Raw genomic sequence first — 24,416 nt, forward strand, 5'->3', positions numbered from 1 at the left:
TAAACACAAAAGGGAAATTAAAATACATAAGTATTACATTAAAGCAGTCTATTAAATATATTTTGCTGAAAATTTCAGTGTGCACTTTCTAAAAGACTACCAATTACAAGGCTGAAAAAAACCAAGTATCATACGGACAGTTCTTGATTTCTTCATATGCATATTACAATGGTCTAAAAATTACCAATGCATTATATTTTAAGTAGAACTGTCACTGTAACATTCATATAAACGAATTAATTCCTAGTCTTTCTTCCTCAGCAAACATGAAAGGTTGCTCAGACTCTCGTATTTGTCTACCTTTCTTTAGCATAAGTAGTTCACTTCTGTGAGAAATTTGTACTGTAAATCAACACAAAAAGTTGCACTTCACATAGAAGTATACAATGAACACAACTTTTGGCAACAGATTCAACAACTACATTCTATATTTTGGTAAACAACCATTCTTTCAAAAAAATTCTAACAAATAGAACCAACAAGAGTTTTCTAAGTCAAAAGCAAAAAGGTAAAGCAAGAGCTAAAGAGGTAGCAACACACTGTTTCCTTTATAAATTGTACTGAATATACTTTCTAAATCAAAATATAAATTTATGAATATTCCTGAAGCTCTGGACAGCCCACTAAAACACATAACTACATAAACCAATACATTCAAAATAAGAGACATGACTATCTTAATTATTCCCTGCTTTATAAATGAGCAGGTGTTGAGCAGGAACCAAAGTTCTTTTGTTGGATTAAGGAGTGCACAACTGCTGAATAGTTCACTGTAATTCTGTATTAATGTACTGTACTGATAGGTAGTAATCAAGCACCTGTACCATGCCAGAGCATGGGGACACGCTCCCTTTTTCTGCAGGAGAAATTCACCTCCTCATCAGCAGAATATATCACCTTCTAAAGTGTTCCAGCACTAGCTGCTTCAAGCCAAGTCCAGTCCAGGTTTTACACGCTGAGCAAGCATTAACATTCTGCTTCAAGTAGTTCACAAGAAGCTGAACTTCAGTCCTCAATTCCATTGCAGACACCAGAGTTACTATTGGGAATATTTATTTAACCCCCTTATGCTTTTCCTTAGAGGAACAGATGCCCACCTATGATGCTTCTACAGTCAAAGTAGCAATGCAGTTCTCCACAACATGTAGGAGATGGTTAGAAGAAGTCTGTCTGGGGACTAGAAAATAATTCCAGATCTGTTGTCTTTTTTTTAGGCAAGCATGAGACTGGGTTATTTATACATTGTAGGTTCAATTTTTTATATGGTCACCAGAATATTTGTGTAGTAAGTCTATTTGATATATTCAAATGATACTGTACTTTTATTGTTGAAGCTGAATGTATAGTTTGTGTTACTTCACAGTTCTCTTTCAAAGTTTATTTTAAAACTTCATGGAGTGTTTACAACTTCAGTCATCATCTTAGCTAAAAAAAAAACCAATTCAAAATTAGATGTGAAAGAAGAAAATGCAATACACGTAACTTGAATGTTTTCATAAAATCAAAGACTACTTTTTAAATTAAAAATTCAGTTAGTTAAACAAAAGGCCTGAATCCTCTTCAGCCTTTATTTTGGAGAAAAGTATAAATGTTCTGAGAAAACAATACCTTGGTAATGCTCTATGTGACTGTTTAGTTGTCTGGTGGTGTAAAATCTAAATCTCTTTCGGAACATATATTAAATCATTTTTCAATGTCTTGTTATGAGAAGTATTTTTCATTTTTCCTTTCATATTTTCTTTTAAAGAAAAGGAGCAGAAGAAAACCTTTAATCTAGTGCTCATTAAAAAATTATACTCCTGACATAAAAGAGAACTCCATCTGTCAACGACGGCAACAAGGTTTCTATAGGACAAATATATCAAGAATAATTAATGTTGATGCAACAAGAATGGACAGCCTACAAAACAGTTAGTGAAAACCTTTTATTCTTCTCGTTGTAGCTCCCACTGCAAAAAATCCTAAACAAAACTATTAAAAAAATGAAAGAGAGAAAAACAGAAAAGATCTAACTGTAACCTTTCACTGAATAGAAGGAGTGACTGTTTACAAGTCACTTTCAAAACTGGTACCTCTGCTTGTAAACATCAGTGCCTAGAATAATTATTGGCAATTAACATTGAATACTCAAAAGATGTGAGACTATTTCCTATCTTTGTTGCGGGAAATCCTCATTTTCAATGTCACTGGCTTCAAGATCGTTCCTGACACCAATTATACAAGGTGCTAAAGGATGTTCAGTTCCCACTAATGTCAACAGGAACTGAGAATATTCAGCAGCTCATAAAACAGATTCTTAATGTTCATTTAACAAATTCAGCAATATTTTTAAAATGTCATCAATGACATCAGAACTTTGCCTTTCAGTCATTTAGAATATTAACATTTTTTGAAGACCAATTATTTTGTTTTGAAAGTTGGATGTTACATTCCTAACAACACAACAGCTTAGACTCTAATCTAAATTTTGATTGCTAAATCTGCCTTCTAGTTCAGATGAGCCAGAAAACAGCAAATTTACAAGTTACACTCAACTAAAAATGGAAGTCCAATTCAAAATCCAAAAGAAATATATGATGAAAATATCTTCTAGACTACACAAAATTAACCTTAACTCAAATACACAGTAAGACACAAGGTGTGTAGACAATCAGCACAAACATTACCCAAAGAACAGTCTCTTCCTACCTTGGGAACGAAACACAAGGATTAAAGCTGACTTTCTCATTTAAGTTTAGTAATCAAAGATAAAAGATATGAATCCAAGTGAAGACTTTGTCTCCAGACAGAAATTGTAACACTTAGTAAATTCTCCATAATTACTGAAATGCTCTTTACATCACAACTACTCATCAACTTCTAATGCAAGCATATAAATGACTAAACATTTTCTTACTGTCTATTAGCAGAGACAGAAGTACAGACAAATATAACCATAATATACATTTACCATTCTATTAATAAATTCTGAAGAGAGTGTGAGCAGCCCCTGGGATCTGGCAAGTTGCCAACAAATTCTTTAGTGTAAAAAGCTAGGGCCCCTAGTATATAGGAAACAGTGGGACATGAGCACAATTTAATAATTTACCAATTATGTAGCAACCATTCATCAATAATTAATAAAAGACCTATCATTTAGAAAAAAGGAATAAATTCAAGAACTTTCCTTGCCACAATGCCAATGACCTAAGCCAGTAAAATTCACTCCTGATAAAAGTATGGGTTGCAGATCATGACTGTACTCATAAGTTCAACCTTACATATGTAAAGTCAGAAAAAAAAATTGCAAAATTAAATCAAAGCTTTTCCCACTCAATACTCTCCCATTTTTCTGCTGCTACAACAGCAAAACCACCTCACCTTTATGTCAGTAATTATTATCATTTCTATGGTACACATAAACTAAAGTAAATCAGAAGACTGAAAATTTCGGTGACAATGTATTTTTCCAAAGTTAAATAATTCAGTGGATGAAATCAGGGCTGGGTTGTAGGTTGGTTGGTTGGTTTTTGTTTTGCGCCTTTTTTTTCCCCAATTAACGTTGACACACCTTTTATAATGCCCAACGAGATTTTTTCTAAAAAGAAAATGATTACTTCATGCTGCTTTCTTGTATGTCCAAAAGACAAATTATAATAGGCATATTATAGTAATACAAGTTGATTTTGATTTTATTGCCTGTTCCTTAAGGTAAACTTTTAGTATAAAAAAGTAAGTAAGTAAAGTCCTAATTCCTGATTTGTAGTATCGGAGAAGTTGAACTTTGTGAATACATGCTAAAACATAAAGCAGGATATTCCCTACCAATCCCAAATGACTCAACATGTCATACATGTCATGGTTCAGTATCAAAGACCCTCTTATATTCAACACTGGCATTTTTCTGGGCACTGAACTTATGAAGATATAAACTGGCTTTCAAGAAAACCAAAGAACACGTAGAAGACTATTTAATTAATTTTAAACAGAACTGCAAAAATTCTCACAAACTGGCACACCACACTAGGGAAAATGCTGTAATGACAAACCCTGCACCTAGCTGAATAAACAAGTATGTAAAGTAACATTAGATGTCAATAGAGAACCCAAAAGAAAATCCCGCAAGAATAGGAAAAAGCATAAATTAGAAAAAAACAACAAGAAATTTGAAATTACTGGTTAGATAATACAACACAAATCAAAGATACAAGAGTATATAAAGCTGTGGTAGTTTTGGGGATGTGCAATGTTAAAAATTACTTTATTATGGTGTTTTCTTTGGTATGGTCAGAATATTAAATTTTATCTCTCCTCCTTACTGAAAACTGTGAACTCCTTGCTCTCACATTCTGTCTACCAGAACTTCTGAGGCTGAAGACTTCATTGCTTTGCAAAAGAGTATTTTTCACATCATAAACCTAAACATTTCTCTTCAGTTTATAGTTAATGATTTGGTTTTATTAGGCCTTAAGGCCAACTAAGTATCCAGTAAAAACAATTTATTTGTACTGACTTTGACTTTCATAGCATGCATATGCACAAGAAACAGCTACATGAACAAATAATCAGTTGTGCAGTCCAATGACCTGACAACCAGTTCCAAGTAGGGTCAGAATGCCCTACGAGTTCTACACCTTAAGTTATGCAGTTGTTGCTCTGTTTATTGTTGCATCAATAAAAGATAAAACCTGCAAATGTGGGTTTCAAGAAGTATTAAACCATGACAGCAAAAATTTCAGTGAAACCAAGTAAGTAAGAATCACTTCACTTGAGCCAAACATCAAGAAGAATATGCTTAATCCCAAATTACACAAAACACCAGGTACTTCTGGATTTCTTAGTTTATTATTTTCTTTTTAAAATGAATGATGGTGAAATCAAATGGAGAACAATACTTCTTAAGCCTTATTTTAATTATACCCTATTAACACAACTAAAATTGCAATACTTACTGCTGTTGTTTTAAAGAAAGTCAAGACTACTGATTCAACTGAGGTGAGCAGCTACCCATCTGCAGCCCCATTGGAGCTGTAACCTGAATTTTGGTAACAGAAACTTTCTGCGAATGCAGGGACTGTACTTTCCCCTTTTTGGTTTATTTAACTAGTCCCAAATAAATATTAATTCATCCAAATGTGACTGACCAGTATGGTATTGATATTACAGTAAAGTTGATGCTTCTGTTAAATCTGTTCCATAGTAAATTGTTCATTGTTTCATGATTACAAAGTTTTATCCTTCCTCAGCTGTCACTTGCTAAGATTCTAAAGAAGCAGCTCTGACAAACAGAACATTGTTTAAGTGATCTGCAGCAACAAACCGTGGGAGGAGCACTTAAATGTTTGTCGTACTCTTAAACTAAGTATTATTTACTCATGACTCCAAAGATCTTCCAAACAACCTTTCTGGTAATTTATCAATCAGTAGCCATTTCTACAGTACATGCAGAACATGACTTCACATGTCAGTAAAACTGCTTTTCCACAGTAATGTTAGTCTCTTGCACTATACGGCACGCTAGAGTCAGAGCAGGCCTATGACACAAACATGGGGTGCAACGAAGACTCCAGTCTGGCATGTTCATGCAGTGCAATGCCAGCTCAGCAGTCAAGCTCCTGGAAGCCGTCTAACCATGTTCACAAGTGGTGAACTGAAACTTGTGGACTCTAGTTCTCAGTGGCTTATTAGCTGAGCCGAACAGCCATGTTAATACAGTTTCCAATTCAAAGTTAGCTCAGTGTTCAATTAGATATTACCTAATCCAAAAGCTCCCTGATGCACACATTCCCTCCTCCTTCCTTTTCCTGTAGAAATCCAATCTATACTTTTCAGAAAGGATAAATCCACTCCCTCTTCTAACTATTCTTGGATCTTAGACATATCCCAAGATTTAGCAACTACTTACTGTTTTAAGTGTACCTTTATTACCACCCCATGAAATAAAACATCTGCTAACGACACAACATGAACGAGTATTTTATATATCTAGTTAATATATACTTGGTTTTGTGTACTCCTATTGTATGTCTCTGCCACTGCTTTTTTACCCATACTACAAGTATTTAGGAAGATATTTACCTCCCTATTTTCCTTCCTTCCCTTTTTCTGGAGCAGGAGAAAACACCTCTCCTTCCCATCTGTTGTGGTTTATCCCCAGCCAGCAACTAAGCACCACGCAGCCGCTCACTCACTCCCCCCCCACCCAGTGGGATGGGGGAGAAAATTAGGAAAAGAAGTAAAACTCCTGGGTTGAGATAAGAACAGTTTAATAGAACAGAAAAGAAGAAACTCATAATGATAATGATAACACTAATAAAATGACAACAGTAGTAATAAAAGGATTGAAATGTACAAATGATGCGCAGGGCAATTGCTCACCACCCGACGACCAACACCCAGCCAGTCCCCAAGCGGCGAATCCCTGCCCCCCCCTTCCCAGTTCCTAAACTAGATGGGACGTCCCATGGTATGGAATACACTGTTGGCCAGTTTGGGTCAGGTGCCCTGGCTGGGCATGAGAAGCTGAAAAATCCTTGACTATAGTCTAAACACTACTTAGCAACAACTGAAAACATCAGTGTTATCAACATTCTTCACATACTGAACTCAAAACATAGCACTGTACCAGCTACTAGGAAGACAGTTAACTACATCCCAGCTGAAACCAGAACACCATCCCCTGCTAATCTTGAACCTTCGCTGTAGTTGAGATGATCTAAAGATTTAAGCAAGACTTACAAAAAGAGAGAATGAATGGCATTTTTACATCAACTAGTCTATATAGCGGGGAGAGGAGGGGAGATTTCTGTGCAGATTCTCCAGCTCTGAAGCAGAAGCAACAAACTTCAAGCTAAGAACAGGCCAAAACCAATCTCTTCAAGTAAGAGTATTTGAATGTCATGGACCTTCATTCTTCCTCTTCAGCTTTGCGAAGTACCAATTATCTATCCCCTTCTCTCCAGCCATGTAAATGACTAACAAAATGAAGTTAAACTCCAGATATAATTCCTATTGAACTCCACTATCTTTCAGCAGTAAAAGAGATTTTTAAAGCTCCTAACAAATTCTGGTTACTTTTTCTTTCTCTTCTGCAAGTTTGCCATGCCCTTAATTGTTCCAGAAAAACTGCTTATGAAGCCACGCAGAACGGTAACTACACAGAATAACAATAAAAAATATTTTTAGGAGATTGTTTTGCACAAATTTAGAGAGCTTGCACTGATAAAAGTTACAGCAAGACTCTCTTAATAGCCAAACATGCAAGTAGTTGTGGGTTTTTAACAGGCTCGAGGACAAGGAAGTGTGGTAAATTGACTTTGTCATATACAAATATGAAAAGACACTTTCAGAGCTGTTAAACTGTACTTAGCTTGATGTTTGATGCTTCTACCTCAAACTCAAAGAAGACTCATGTACAAAATCTGGTCTCTTTTTTTCCCTAGTTAAATAATTTTTCTTTAAATAAATCTACTAGCTCTGCCCACAAGCATTTTCCTGCTTTGAGTACTACATAACCCTTTGTACAGAATTACGTACATCCTCAGTGGTAAACCTCTTATTCCATTTTTGAAGGGCCCTGCTGTATGTAGTCTGACTAAAAAATGGTACAAAACCTTCAGATGGGGATATGTGGGGAAGTTTTGTATCACCTATGATTTTGCCGCTACCATTCCTTGCTGTGAAAGTCTCTGACTTGCATGCAATTATTTAGCTTTATCATATTGACATACAAGTTAGTGTTCCCTTAACATTGAGGTTTCTTGCCTTTAGTTTGTTTTAAAGACACTGTCATAATTTGTGAACTACCTCCAGAAAGAATGTTTTTCATATTGGAAGTGCGTATATGAGGCTTATATTCTACCGTCCTGGTTTCAGCTGGGGTAGAGTTAATTGTCCTCCTAGTAGCTGGTACAGTGCTATGTTTTGAGTTCAGTATGTGAAGAGTGTTGATAACACTGATGTTTTCAGTTGTTGCTAAGTAGTGTTTAGACTAAAGTCAAGGATTTTTCAGCTTCTCATGCTCAGCCAGTGAGAAAGCTGGAGGGGCACGAGAAGTTGGCACAGGACACAGCCAGGGCACCTGACACAAACTGGCCAACGGGGTATTCCATACCATGGGACGCCACGTCTAGTATAGAAACTGGGGGGAGTGGGGGCGAGGGGATCGCCGCAAGGGGATCAACTGGGCGTCAGTCGTCAGGTGGTGAGCAATTGCCCTGCGCATCATTTGTACATTCCAATCCTTTGATTATTACTGCTGTCATTTTATTAGTGTTATCATTATCATTATTAGTTTCTTCTTTTCTGTTCTATTAAACCGTTCTTATCTCAACCCAGGAGTTTTACTTCTTTTCCCAATTTTCTCCCCCATCCCACTGGGTGGGGGGAAAGTGAGTGAGCGGCTGTGTGGTGCTTAGTTGCTGGCTGGGGTTAAACCACGACATCTACATAGAAAGATAAGCCTTGGGTTAGCACCTAATTTCTGAAAGTAACTAAGTAATTTTTTATTAAGTTAATTTTACTGAATTTCTGCCTAGACTACTTTTTAATTGCAACTTTACCTGTATAAGTATCCTATAAGTAATACTCACCTCCAAAAGATCAGGCTCCATTTGATCCAGAGTTTTTCCTAGATGCTTATCTGGGTCTAAACCTGGGGGGAAAAAAAGTGTAAAAATATTTTTAATAAAGTAGTGTTATGACATCAAGAAAGACTGCTTCCCCGCCCCCCCCCCCCCCCAATGTAGCACATCTCCCTTAGAAACTAGTCCCACTGTATCTAAAATCATTTCTATCCTAAAGAAAACACACTTAGTCAGAATTTTCTCTTATCCCCTCTGGGCAACTGGTTTCCACGTTTGTGGAAAAATAAAGCCAATCACCTTTCTACTGCATGTAAACTGGAAAAGCTGTTGTTTTCCTTTCTTAGAAAATTCACTAACCAGTGAAGTCAACATGCGGTCCACGGTAATAAAAATACTACACAGAAATTACCTCTTTGAGTCAGAAGTTACCTTTGTAGATACCTATTAAATTAAAATACAAGTTAATTTTTTTATAGTTCCTTCAAATTGCTGGAAGGGACACAGACTGTTTTCCACAGTAAAAACTCTTTTCCTAAATCACATCCTGTGTGTGTGTGACCCACAGAAAAAAGATAAGAATTAAAAAGGATGGAGATATAAAGAAACCTCAGACTTATAGAATGTCTTGAATGTTGTACCTTTTGATCCATCACAAAATATTCTGTATGATGTCTACATTTTGATTTATTTTTCTTGTTAAAAACGTAAGCCCTATTAACGTTTGATAATTTCTCTAACTTGCCCCTCTGTGTTCCTGTTTCAGCTTTTTCACTTTGAGTTTTGCCAGCTCATGGCTGTTAAATGGTCACTTCTCAGGAATAAATCAAATAATTGGCAGAAATCAGTACTGGGATAAAAAACATCCAGGAACAACTGTTTCAAGAGCTGACATCTTCTTCAGCCAAATAAATACCCTAGTTGGATTTGAGACTAAGTGGTCAAAAGGTCTTTACACACGAAATAAATAAGAAAAAACAAAAGGATGACTTCTGAAAGTGAAGGAACACTAGAAAATTTTCAGTGATCACATTTTTTACTACTCTTAATTATTGTGGTTTGAAGGGGTTTTTTGTACTGATCGCAATACTTGTCTATTTTTTCCTACTCTACTGCTTTATACAATAATGGGTATCATTAAAGAGCTGCCACCAGAATGACTCCATTTAGAAGCCATTTCTGAAGTATGTACCTTGTAAAGCACTTTAGATCATTGATGATGAAAGCTGTTATATAAATGTATGGTATACTATTATATAAAGTTGTTGCTGAGTTCAGATAGTTGATATGCCTTTTAATTTTTACAATGATAGTATTGGTATATTTAAATTCCTGTGAAACTAAAACAAGTAAGAATGAATGAGATCTCAAAACATTAAGAAAGTTTTTAAATATTTCATTAAAGCACATTAAAAATTCCCTTACTATCTAGAGGAACACTTTAAAAACTGCTTAATAATTAAAGTGAAAGAGGACTGAGTTTTTTTCCTCCCTCTATTCTTTTTTGGTATTGGTTTATTGTTCTTTATTAACAGACTAAAAATGTGTATTGCTAGATATAAGATAATGATAATTTATGCTTGTTGAAATAATTTTGAAATATCTTAATTTCATTTCAATAGTTCCAGTGATTCTGGTGATGTCTTCCAACTTACACCAGCTTAGCATTATGTCCTTGATTTTAATGGGATGAGTATTAGGCTACACAAGCATTTTTTCTTAAAACAAACAAATAATGAGTACCACATTACAGTGCTCATTTCACACATTCACATTAACATTCTTCAGTAACATAACTACTTTTCTAAGAAAAGCAACCCCTGTCCTTGATAAAACCAAATTTGTTTCCTTTAAATTTAAACCAAGGGATACATTACAAACATGTGAGAAGGGAAAAAGTTGTCAGAACCAGACACATTAACATATTATTTCTTTCACAACTTCTCTTTGATATTAAGAAGGATAACACCTACTGTTCTGCCCCCTAATGAACACAAAACAGTAAATTAAGGAAACTATTATACAAATAGTATACAAAATACAAATAAATTGCCTATGTATACACTATGGGTAAACTCTTCAGTAATATCCCACACCTACATGAAAATCTGTTAAAGTGCAATGCACCCCTTCTGCTTCTCAGTAGAATTCTATTTTTTGATAGCTTGTCTTTCTTTTGAAAAATATTATTTCCTTTAGTTTCTAATAGGTTTGTATTGTGAGTGAATAGAGACTGTCTGCTAAAGGCATCAAGAACCAATGTAACCTGTAATTTGCAGAACCAGCAACCCACATCTCAAATCTCTAATGGTACGCATGTATAGATGAAGCTGTATGTCTACTGCTACCATTAGTATAATAAAGTATCTATAACCATACTTAAAAACCAGTTAATATGAATCTGTACTTCTATTTGGTATGTTTTTCTTTAAACAAAGGAGTAGATTGATTCAGATTCTTAAAATTACTTAGACTAAAAAGAAAAACAATGTATTGTAAATTCTTAGTACATTCCATTTAACCACATCCTCCAGATTTTTCCTCCATGAAACTAGATGTGAAGAAAGCTGGATGGGTGGATAAACCAACAACAAGGTTCAAGGCCTGGATGACTGTGTGTAGAATTAAGAAATTAATTAGGAAGGGAACTATAACTTGCAGCACTGACATCTATTTTACTTAACTTGCATGTATCAATGGGAAGCAATTACAATTCAATTAAAATATTCACTTTTATTACTTTACTGACTGACCTTGAAGTTAATGCCCATTTTATTTAATTGCATCATCTATGAATAAATGTTAACCCTAGAATGTTATGCCCCATTATTTTCAATGCATTTTTAACTCTCCAACTGAACTACATCAGTCAATTTATTATGTGCTGTCAAGAGAGCAAGTGGGGCTTTATTTCTTTGAGATAGACCAGTATATGATGACAGAAACATCTAGAAAGATTTGATAATGCTGTTTTTAACAGTGCTCAGTAAAGCAAATTGTGCTCTCACCTCCAGTTTTGTGGCCTAGTTTTACTATAAAATCAGTATGTGATAGCACAAATGGTATAATCACTTCTAAGTAATTTCTACTCCATCTGTAATTCCTGATAAAGCCACTGACAGGAGCAGAACTCCTTCCTGCAGATATCAACAATGGCTGCACAACCCTCTTATGCACAGCCACAAGACAAATGCTGTAGAGAACTGCAGCAATGTCAAAGACTGGGGCAGAAATTCAGGGCTTTGTTCTGTAGTGAAAAAAATGTACCAAAGCAGATTACTAAAAGGCATTTCACTAGTGTTAAGTTATGCAAAAGAACTGTATTTTAAATGGTTCACTTTGTACACATGTATTAGTATAGCATAGAGCCCTCACCTGAGGGGTAACTACCTGATATTACCTGCATTTTTCAAGACCATTAGAAAATCAAGTTCCATTTTCATGGCATTACATTCAGCTGATAAAACCCATATTCTGAAGCCTCCTCTTACTAACAAGAACATGTTTTATACATGTTCAGAATTTAAAATAGTCTTGATTTTTAAGAAAGTATTTTATTATAAAAAATTCTACTTTCACCTCTTAGTAAAATGCTGAATAAATAAAAATAAATCATAATTACTGGTTTTAAGAAATGGTGGTACATAAAGTTCTTCTAAAAGCTACACTGAACCAAACTCTAACCTAGAACACATGAACACATTGTGAAAGAATCACTACCACACACACATCAATCAAATATGAGTTAACCATTATCTGTTGATAATATAGGGAAAAACCTCTGTCCTTCCCTGACTAACCAACCATACCATCCGAAAAGTACATCTTATTCCTCTCTGACTTCTTCCATAAAATAAGGTTAAAAACAAATATCCAAAGTCACTATCTATTATCAGTATTCTTGAAATTTCATATATATAAAATTAGCATAGACTTTTGGAGAAAAAATTGGATCTTGTTTTAAAGTTACAGCAACTTAAAGTTCCCTTCTTTTTCATTCAAGAGAACTATTGTTGAGAAGGTTAGTAACTGCCATCACTATGAACGTCAGGGACTGAGACTTAACTTCTGATGATGGAGGGCAGTATGAGGCACAATAAGGTTTCTGGAAAGATCCTAATCAGCTGCTCACCAAAAGCAGAATTATTTAGAACTTTAAATAAGAAAAGAGGCAATGAAAGACTTAAGTTTTCTGGAACCAAAACTAGTCTCTTTCTCTCTCTTTTAAATTCCTTTTTCAAGAAGAAAACAGAGTTAACAAGGAGGTGATGGGACCTTTAAGGTACAGAAATATGGAGAGAAAGCAAAAGACTATAAAGGATAGCTGCAACGACCCATCTTAGAATTGGAACAGAGAAAATAGGATTATTTCTGACGGTGAAATCCTCTACTTCAAATGTGGTGGTTTTTTTCTTTCTAAGTAAACAATACAAAATCATTGATTTGCATGAAGCAGGATCAAGCACTATTCTTTAAATGATACAGAATCAAAGAGTATATTTCTAACAGCACAGAAAAAGCCCACACACAAAAGCACTAGTTGGTAAAGCAAGTTTACTCTGCAGGAGTGCAGGAATATCAGATACCCTTCACAATATAGGAGTGCACCCGCCACATAGATATTAATGCACTGTACATCTCTATCTTAAATTGCTTTGAGGTAAATTATTCCTGGTGTCATACTGAGTTTTCATTTCCACGAAGACTTGGGAAGTGAACTTTTTGTCTGGCAGCACACCTTGACATCTTCATAGTTGATTCTTAATTTCCTCATAACTTTCACACATGAAAGGCTCTATAACAATGGTGAACTGGACAGATTCCTTGAATTTCCTTTTCCAAAACATTGAAATAATTGTAAAAGCTGCATAACTTTCATACAAAAATGAAGGAAAGTGTAATAAATACTGGAAATTACTCCACCTCTAAAAGATTTGAGGTGAACATACTTCTAATTTATTGTATAAAAGAGCAAAATTCATGCAACTTCATTATGTGACTACTTCTTTTTTCTTTTTCCCTTTTTTTTTTTTTTTCTGTATGGAGTAATTTATCCAGTATGGGAATACTACAGAGATGGAATCTGAAGATACAGTACTGCTTTTCAAGCTAAGTGGTGAAGTTATAAGATATTAATCCTGAAGTGGTTCTAGCATATATTTCCCGTGCAGTTTATTTAGGATCACAGTTTATCTGCTTTCTCGGAAATTCATCAAATATTTTCTAAACTAGGTTAGACTGATGTCATCAAATTTTAGTATTCTAAGAGGTAAAAGGCTCTAAAACTCTTCATACCAGCAATGTTAATTTTATCTGTAATCTCTTGTGATTTTTTTTTTTTTTTAACATCAAAGTTATTTGTGTTCTAGTTACATCTAGGATTCAAAGCAACTTAGCTCTGCAGTTTCAGGAACAAAAACCTCAATAAGTCTTTGAAGAAATTTTGTATTGTTTCATCAAATAACAAGGCAATATTTTCACGCAGATGCTTTTAAAACTCTAAAATGTTCATAGTTTAAAAAGAGATTGTGGAACAATTGTTTAATAACAGCATTAAACTGCTTTAATCAAATCCAAGACTCTATACAGCAAATGGTTCAGCTCATTGAAAATACTGCCCTAGTCAACTTCCTCTCAGGACTTTCAATGGACTTCAGAGACTTAAAACAAAAGTTATAACAAGTTTGGTTCATACAGCCACATATGTATGACTTTGCCAATAGTAATCTGTTTTCAGTGTTTTTAACTTTTGCATACTGTAATGTTTTGTTAAGAGTTAACCATTCCAGCACCACAGTTTGGATAAAAAAGGATGTGCTGTTTTGTCCCCATTAAAGAAATCTGTCAACTCCCTGCTTTGAACAGTTCTAGTGCTATTAAGCTTTGAAGAAAAGGATTGAAATTTGATTCAGTGGCAGAGAAAGAGGCATGGTGCAAGTGGTAAATTTGTGTCACTTTCATTAAATCCATTCCCATGCAGACAAGTTATAAACCTTTAAAAAGCCACAGTCCCCAAATCCATCAACAGAGACTTCTGACAGGAGAAATCAGTAGATCTCCTGCAAAAGGGTAAAGGTCAGAGCAGAAACAAAGGATCAGATTAGGACAAGAAGTCTCGTAAAACTTCAACTCTCAGAGACCTGGAAAGCAAGCATCTGTGGTTCTAACTACACAGATATGCCTTTAAAAGTTTGAGTTTATGCTCTGTTTCAGCACAGTCAATGTGCATCCAGAACTTACATCTTACCAAATAGTAAGAGCAGCAAGTAATATTCTAGTATTAACAAGACACCACTTCTCCCTCTTGATTTTCATTCTGTTAAGATTATTTCTGCTTTTGACATCTGTTACTAAGCTCTTTTTCTTCCACTATTTTTCAGCTCAACGTTCTCTGACTATTCTTCTGTCTCCTTCACTAGAACCCTGACTTCCTTTTCTCTTTCACTTTAAATGCCTAATAGTCCATTTTTAGAATGCTGCTTCCATTTCACTTTTTCTTTAGATGATCTGATCTCCCCAAACTGCAAAGCGATCTTTCCACTCTTAAGCCATCTCTCTCCAATTCCGTCTGTCTCTGACATCTTCAGAACCACTGCACTCAAGAATGTCAACTTTCAATCTAACTCCTCTCACCTGTTACTACTGAAAATATCAACATCCTTCCCAATCTCCACCTACATGCTCAAGAGATAGCAAAGAGGGAATCATAGCGCTCTCAAACCTGTTTCTAGATCCACTCATGCAAACTGTTACAAAATCTCATTTCTTCTTTTCCTGTTACACACTTTATTTTCAAACATTTCTTTATACCATGTACTAAAAGCTCTTTTCAAAACTTCATCTTACACTAGCAGCAAAGTATCTGTCATTCATATACAAGCATCAAGGCAAATAACATCCCAAATGCAAAGATTATTTTCTTATCTTATTTTTCTAACCTTTCAGCTCTGCTCTGAATCAAAACTTTACTTCACTTAAAGACCATTCCTAGTTCTCTTTTCTCTTACACACCTATTTTGCACCATACTCTTCTTAAATTCCCAAGCTAATTTTTGATTGATTTCTGGTCTTGCATACAATTCCCATTTTTTCCATGTTGGTCTTTTCCCTCAGGAGAAAAAAAAAGGGCCTGAGCTAAAATGGCTCCTGTGGTTTCGTAATTGCTACCAAATCTTTTCATACAATGTTTGATGAACAAACAGGTGTGGTACCTTTTCTTTTGTTGTAAATAATATGAATGATGTAGATGAATGAGGTAGTAGACAAATGTATCAGGGAACAAGCCTAAGGCAAAAGTGTCAAATACACTTAAACTCTAAAGGACCAACTAAGCTTTGGAAGCTTTGTTTGAAAATTCAGTGACAATAACATGTGCTAGCTGGAAAACAAGGATTAGAAGAGGGAAAAGACTAGTAAGAGTATCTTTCTTGAAGTATGTGATAGGCGTAAATTCACCAAATTTATAATCTGAAAAAAATTACAATAAAAACTAATTAAAAGCTATCACATGTGTATACAAGATATTACTTTAACATTGTTCAGGAATAATTTTTCTAATACAAGTTTAAGGCTACTTTTTAGAATACATTATTCCCAACAGAATAGACAATCATTAAAATTTGACAGTACGTGGAAACATATTATTGGTCATTTTATGTTCCACTTCAAATTACGATAAACAGAATTAAGTCTTTTTCATATTAATAAAACCAAACGTTATCAAGACCAAAGGTTGTGAAGACTGTCATAGACTCCATTACAGCTCCAGTGTCTGGTAACTGCCCAAGGAAAAAGCAATGGAACAATCACCTCTAAATAAACTGAACTAGCTAAGAAGAATGCCAATGTTTAGTTTATTTAGTAATAAGTAAGTAAACAAATCCTTACGATACAATATGGAAGAAAACAACTGGGATCTTGTATTGATTTCTCAACGAAACGTTCCTCACTTCTTTTTGTTATGTTTGTGAATTATCTGAGAATTTTTTGAAAATATTTAGAGGAAGCAAGTACGTTCCCCTGTGATGATGATGTAACAAGTTTCTTCAATTTCCCCAATAATGACTTCAAAATTGCTCAGTACTAAAAACTAGAGATACATTTTCAAAGAACACTGTTCCTTTCCATTGCGCAGATGATGTGCACAGACAAAACTCACAACCGCCAATTTTACTTCAGGATATGATTGAACATTACAGCCGACCCAATTCAGTGGTAAGCTTTCTACTGAAAGAGAGAGTTTTGTCCACTATGCGGCCGTGGCATCTATACAGCAAGTTCCCTGCACACACAAAAAAGCCGTACTTCTCTGCTGGATCACCCAGCTGCAGCCACACAATCACTGGAGCTTTTACAGGGGCAGAAGCAAGTAGAGACTTGTAGTTTGGAAGCCTCAGCTAGAGGGGGGAAGGAAAGATCAACCTTTGGCAGCAACTCACTATTAGGTCAGTTTATCTGTAACACCAAATTATGCCCTCAGGAGCTTAACCAGGAACTGTGTGGTGCTAGTTCTTTTTTAATGTACTACTTTATACGTGAATCTTACCTCCATGAAAATTAATGGGAGTCTGGCTATCAATTTCAGTCAGTCAGGATTTCACTTCTATACACTAGTGGCATGCAAATAATAAACAATAATGCAGATGTCTAGGTGGTTAGGTTTAAATAATAAACAGAAGCTCCAGATTTCATTATACTGAAAAGTAACATCCTCTCTCTCTAAATTAAAAGCTCATGTACAAAAACATACGCATCCCTAAACTAGTAGCTTTTCAGAGGATTCTATGTACAACAGGGGTATACCAATCTTCTTGACCTTGTGAGTAAGCATCAAGATCTTCTCACAGCAAAAAAGACTCAAGTTAAATATACGTACTTCAGACGGCTCATTTTAGAGAAGGAACTTTAGGATTTGTTGACAGGCAGGAGACGGCAATGGCTCCCTAAGGACTCATTACTCCGTTGTTGGAGGGAAATAGCCTGGGTAAGCAACTAGGGCCCACACCATCTCAAAATTTAGGCTTCCACAGCCCCTGTAATTTCAACTCTACCCATGGCTGAGCATGCAGATTGTCTAGATGCACTCATAGCAGCCAGGCCTACAAGATAAAGCATCTTGCCATGGCATAAGAGCCCCACTTCAAATGTAGGCTGAGGACCACATGCTAATCAGCCCTGATACAAAGTTTCAGCTTTTATTATTGTCCAACAGTTGAACAGCATTATGGTATCACTTCTCTCCTGTGGTCCAAAGAACAGCTAGAAGTTAAAAACATAGTTTAACCATGAAAGAGTTTTTCTTTTCCAACTTAGTATTTCTATTCTCTGATCTCATAATTACAATGTTTTTGAGGTATTTAATCCGACAATAAGTCATTAAGTTACTATAACCAAATTGGGAACAAGCTGCAATGTATAAACTAAGTAATGCATATTAATTCCATAAAAGATAGAAATTTGAGCAGTTATTTGAGCAAAATATTCCAATTTTGACTGAAACATTGAAGAAGCAATTTTTTCCCCTGCTTTCTCAAGCTAATAATGTGCACTTATAAAACTTACAGAAGGTGAACATCACTCTCAAAACTTCAAGAAAGACTAGAATCACTGAGGACAAACTGCTTTAACTGCATGACATAAAAATAATTTCAACTATATTCTCATATATATATAAGAACTGAAGTTTGTCATATTTTAAAATGTATAGTGGTGCTTAAGCTTTAGTGTTAGTTCTTAACAAGATTTAGGTATAGTTAACTACATAAGTAAAACTAAATAAAACTCGGTGCTCAATTTTTACTAAGGACCCTGCTGTGAGGAACCCAAAGATTCCTTCCAAATGTAACCTTTCTCCTTCTCTCACTTCCACCTGACCATTACACCTTGTGCTGCAGTGGAAGCAATTTGCTTTAGAACATGGCACAGGTAAGACCAGTATATAAAGTTACCAAGATTAGGAGTTGAATCTGTGATAAGCGTACCCTGCAAGTTAATTAGTATTTAAATCCATAAAATGTCTCCAGAGAGCTAGAATATAAAAAATTAATCTTATTATTGTGTTATATTACAGTCTCTGTTATATTACACAGTGCTATATTATACTGCCTTACATGAGCAATGGATATTACTGGAATTTCAGGCACGCACATGTTAAAAACAGTAACTGCTTCTATTTTAGCTATTACCAAGTAACCTCATTCTGACTTTCTGGGATTTCCACTGAAGAGGTGTATATTTCAAATATAAAAGTGTCATGCATCATACAGGCATCTTTAGCAGCAAGAAAATGGCACTGAAGATAAATACGCATAAGCAGTTGTGGTTTTTTTTTTTATAGCTCAGGTTTGCTGCTAGATCACGGAATGTTTTTCTCTCATCATTAAAGCCTCTGAAATACACCCTAAAAGAAAGCAAGCTGATCTACTTATAGATCAACAGAAGGCATGTGAAGAAGGCTTGCTAACAATACTTCTTTTGCATGTAAGTGAGAGCAATTGGTATCCCATCTGGAAAAGCACACTATTCTGAGATAGAAAACTCTTGCCACTGGCAAAGTTTATGGTATTAATTTGTAATGGTGGATTTAGGGAAATGTACTAAACTAATGCTCATTTACTTGCATAATTATGTGTTTTCTACATAAAATGACAGGCTTTTACCTTGCCAATACTGGCACTGAGTTAATGGAAAACAGGACAAGGCGGGTGTACAAGTATGCCAGCGCTGATGAATGTCAAGCTCATGTTACAGATTTGCTTCTTGCATTAACATCTGTACAATGTACCATCTAATGCATTACCCTTCAGACTCTTAAATCTGTTATTTTAAATATTTTCATTGCAGTTTAGCTTTGATTATTAATCTAAGAGGCAAAGAGTTAAACTGTATCTTATCTTCTTTCCCACTTGATATGTTAAACAGCCTTCATACCTTAAATCCACTTTAATAAGGCATGCAATTATTAAAGCATTACAGAATGGCCCCAGAGCACACAAGCTCCATTAAATTTGCTTACATCTAATTACGTCTGCCTGAGGCAGGTGAGAAATTGACTCTGATAAGATCTTTCTTTTACCTGTAACCAAAAAAAAAAAAAGGGAAAAAAATCTCAGAGTGATTTTCTATCTAATTGCTATCTACAAGTATTTATGGTATTCGCTCCTTCAATGAATAGCCCACAAAGCACTCTTTGTGCAGTAACTAGTGCATTTTAAGTTTTTTTTAAGATTGTAGAATACAAAAGACAAGCTCATCTTGCTTCAGGCATATCACAGGTCATCAACAATGTCTACTGGTGAAACAGTTTTATCTATTATTTAAATCATATTTTCTTTAAAAAATATTTCTGATGTGAAAAAACATGTTACATATTCTTTGTGGACTTTTATTTTTTCATCATGTCAGCATAAGCAATGAAAGCATTATATTTTATGGAAAAATAACATAAATATAAAAATGTACTTTACAAGGCCTGAAAACTATTCCTTTAAAAAGGCGGGTTTTCTTTCCAATTTAAAAAAGAAGTGTTTTATAGTAGAAAACACAGCATTCAACTCCTGTGTATTTGTAACTGGCCTTCCAAAATTCAGGAAAATGCTATTAAATTACACTGCCTGTTAGCTGTAAGTGAACGAGGGGAATGGGGTATTTCTAATCATTCTGATCCCACTAGCAGCCCTAGTAGATCCTATAGAACAAAAGAGCAAGACCATCATAGTGATAACGTAAAAAACTAGTTAGAAACCATACCAGCTAAAGAGGAATAAATAAATAAAAAGTCATGGAATTCATCCAGTCTAAAGGGATTATAATTCAATTCTTGGTTAATATTTAAGGAGAAATGACTCTGTTAGAAAGCATTCTTTAAAGACAACAGACATTAGGAATTTGATGTGAAAGTTGCCCAGATAAACCAGCCATCAGAATTCTAATGCAAGATTATACAACGCTATTTTTTAAACATACATCTTTAACCACTGATGCCACTGACACTCTTGTATTATACTAGCCATTCTTTGGTACAATGGATCACAAATCTATAGCCAATCCAAAAAGAAAAGGTCCTTTGGTCACACTTTATGCTTAAGATCTCATTTGATACTCTTAAATGAAAAACTGCACAGAGGCCTGAAATGAATATATTGTACCATTAATATGTGTCTTATGCGCTTCTTAGGGTTATAGAGCATGTCATTCAATAAGCCTTCCTATAACTTGACCTTATCTTCACATTCAAACAATAAATAAACAGGTTATCTTTCATATTGATTTGCTTCATTATACAAATGTCATTTTACATATACATATTTGACCAATGAAAAGATGTTGATTTTCTGGTATACTAAACAACTACATTGTAAATACATTTTTGTAAATACTACATTTTGTAAATACTATTTTTTTAAGGCAATGACAAACTATTTCTGTTTGCTATATGCTTTACCAACTCAATGACTGTTGATACACAAAGCGTTTTGGCCTCATATAATTACATCTTGTTTGATGTCAATTTGTTGTATTTCTATTAAAACTTTCAGGGTTGCTTTATAATATTGTCTAGACCCTAGCCTGCATTATCTATAAATGACAATACTGTGAACCACTGAATGCATCTTTACTGCAAATCAAAACCAAACTAGAAGAAAAAAATTACAAAAGGAACTTAATGACTATGCTAGGAAAAATTACTTTCCAGCTTTTCCATGTCTCCTGTAAGAATGAATTGCATACAGGTAAATTAATTATTCAGACATCATGACTGTTATTCAGCAATGTAATTTTTAAAATTTTTCTTCAAATTAACATCTCATATCCTAAAATATAGAACAAAATTTCTGATTTTCTCTATTATGTTGTGGATTTGTCCATGGGAAGTTTCAGTAGACACTATTGCTCAGAATCTGAATACGTACCAAAAGCTGCCACTTTTATGATTATGGCTTGAATGTTAGATGATATAATTTCTTTGAGCAATATTTCCTGTTTCCGGCGCCAAAGGTAAGCTAAAGGCTGAAGATTAAGCCTTCTGCACCTTAAAAACAAAGAAAAAATTGGATAAAGCCAAGCATTATGCTTTTATACAGCCTGATTCATGTAAAACTAAAGAAAATTAATTTCTCCAATTTCCTACCTTTAATACAATACTTTACTATTCCTAGATTTCAGTATATACATTAAGTCTAATATTTAAAAAATGAAATAAACTTGTTCTGACTATAATTCATCTATGTAAGTGAGATGCAATTCACTGATGTAAACAGATTTGCATGGGAACATAAGTAAAACCATGAGAAAACACATTCCTAAACCTTTAGGGATGCAAACCAATTAATACTTTAGGAAGTGATCCCATTTTATGAACACAGCTAAGGCAAAAGTTACCGCGCTCTGATAAATGTGGCACACATCACTAGTACAATATGCTGAATCTGTTACACTCAACAAACCTGTGATTTGGATCAACACCCAAGGAAAAGAATCACTCAGGAAAATGTATACAGCTTGTGATACAAAGTAACAACTTGTTAATGTAAATTTAATTATTTGTTTTGATACATATAATATTTAGACAGCATTTGATACACGGCATTTGATTGTTTATCATATTAGAGAATCACTAATTTGCACTATTGATAGGTAACCCTTCTGCAAATTGCCAAGTACCATCAGTTGGTGATAAAATGTGTAATGCCTAGTTCCTGAAAACTTAAAAACATTTAACTATAGGACTAGTTCAGAGCACTAAAAAATTACATAAATTGATATTTATCAATTATCATTGTTTAACTAATACATGGGCTTTCTCCTATATGTTAAATAGACCCACTAGTATTAGTGTCAAGACTTTATAGTTAAATGAATGTTTAATGTTGACATGTAAATCCACAGTTAATACCCATATAATCTGATTGGTTTTGTTATTACTTTCATATATATTAACAGCACACTAAGTTGTGAAATTAACAGAAATATTTAGCAACTCTGAATGTGAAGTGTGCCTAACTTTAGCTAATCAATTGCTGAGTCCAAGTAACCAGGATGGTTTATGTGCAACAACTTTATATCAAGGGGTAAATCTACAGATCAATGTAAAATTTTTTTACCACTGAGCGACCTTGGAATTAATCAGGTCTGTCCGAAATATTGTGATGTCCTGTCAATCTTTTGGCTGTGGTAAAAGATCTGAAACCCACGATCAACAAAAGCAATCTTTTCTAAAATATCTAGTAACATGATCAGGCAGTCATTAAAATGTTTTAAGTGTAAGGAAAAAGAAAAAGAAAAGAGCTATTCCTGACTCAATTTACCTATGTGAAGTGTAAAGGAAACACCCATGCTGTGGAACTTGCTGATGTGAGTTCAGTTGGCACAGCATTAACTTCACCATTCTTACAGTTCATAAAGGATTCCATATATTTGCTTTTATCATCAAAAGTAACTAATGAACTCATGAAATTGTAATTAATTTTTAACACAAGGTGGTTTTGCATTTCATCAGACATATATAGTGAAAAATTTTTTTCCAGACCCAAATCAAGTCTTGCCATATATAACACACACAATTCCCATTACATAATCCTTTTTTAAATTAAGACTTAAAAATATCACAATCTATCTAGACTTAGAGTGCACAGAGTAGAAATGACAAATAAAAGCTGATTAATGATAACAGATTTTAGATTTTAAGGAAGTAAGGGAAGATATGTACCTAAGGATTCTCTTGCATTTAACTCCTGATAACAAGTCACAGGATGTCCCTCTATTTTAAAACTCTGTTGAAAAATAGAGATACTTGACCACAACATGGTAGTCACTGGAATTGAGTTAGCTTTCTGTTGAAATTAAAGATCTGAAACCTACTCAACTAGTTTCATACCAAAATTCTGAGTATTTTCAACAGATCCATGACAGACCTGAGGAGCAATCCAAAAATCCAGTATAGAATCTACTAGATTTTTACTAATGAACATATGGTTCCAGGAAAAAAAAAAAAGAAGAAAAAAGATACTTATATCAACAAATTGCATGAATTGGGTATCATAAAACATAAGAAATAAAGCAACTGTCTCTGCTCCAGAATTTGAATTAGAAAACAAACAAGTAAAGCACTTTCCACAATGTGTATATTAATAAAGATTAATATTTTCTTACACATCTTCAACTCGAACTCTCTGGTAGTCAGAAAGAATGGCTCCCACAGATACACCCTCCACTCCTTCTTTGTCCTGAAAAATGACATGGAATATTAATGATAGCAGTATATGCTGGCCTAAGCAATAGAGATTCAGTACCTCTACTAGCAGAATCAACCAAGAATAAATCTTTTTCACTGTGCGCAGTACATGGAACTGAATGGGCTAGAATGCAGATCATGCACAGAAAAGAGCAGCATAGCTGACCTGCTACATGGTTATTACTCTAACACAGTAATCTACTCAAGTACCATTCTACGGAAGAAATAACCAGGGTAACTGGAAAGTACCAGATTTAATAGCTTATCCTAAAGTTTTCCTGACATTCTGAAAATTACTTCCAGCTCTTCACTATAACTGAGGTGTTAACTATTCCACCTACAAATAAATACCAGCAACATACAAGAATAACAATATTAAACTGTTAGCATTTAGTCACAATATGCAGCACAAGAGGGTGTGAGATTACTCTTTTCATCCTAACACCAAAACAAGAAAACTCACAGACAACTTACTCAATGTCACCTTTTAAAAATTCTGCTATAAAAAAAGATTTTCCAAGACATATTTCTCGTTTCATTTCAATTACCTAAGCCAATAGTACTTTTTTCTTGTAAACACGCTGAGAATGTAACATTTGAAAATGCACATACTTACAGTATTT

General features: G+C 34.5%; 1 protein-coding gene across 7 annotated transcripts in view; it reads right to left on the reverse strand.

The window, feature by feature from the left end:
* The window catches only part of DPH6 (diphthamine biosynthesis 6), a 216,489-nt gene that overhangs the window by 143,396 nt on the left and 48,677 nt on the right, over positions 1 to 24,416 (reverse strand). For all 7 annotated transcript variants that reach the window (XR_011324769.1, XR_011324767.1, XR_011324766.1 and 4 more), the window contains 3 exons: positions 23,712 to 23,785; positions 21,473 to 21,591; positions 8,571 to 8,632 (listed from right to left, as the gene is read on the reverse strand). Coding sequence is in view for 3 of the 7 variants with exons in the window: in XM_069784079.1 (XP_069640180.1) it covers positions 8,571 to 8,632; positions 21,473 to 21,591; positions 23,712 to 23,785 (255 nt within the window). In the remaining 4 variants the exon portion in view is untranslated. The remainder of the gene's footprint in view (positions 1 to 8,570; positions 8,633 to 21,472; positions 21,592 to 23,711; positions 23,786 to 24,416) is intronic.

This window comes from Haliaeetus albicilla, chromosome 5, assembly GCF_947461875.1.
Source record: "Haliaeetus albicilla chromosome 5, bHalAlb1.1, whole genome shotgun sequence".
In the NCBI taxonomy this organism is placed as follows: Eukaryota; Metazoa; Chordata; class Aves; order Accipitriformes; family Accipitridae; genus Haliaeetus; species Haliaeetus albicilla.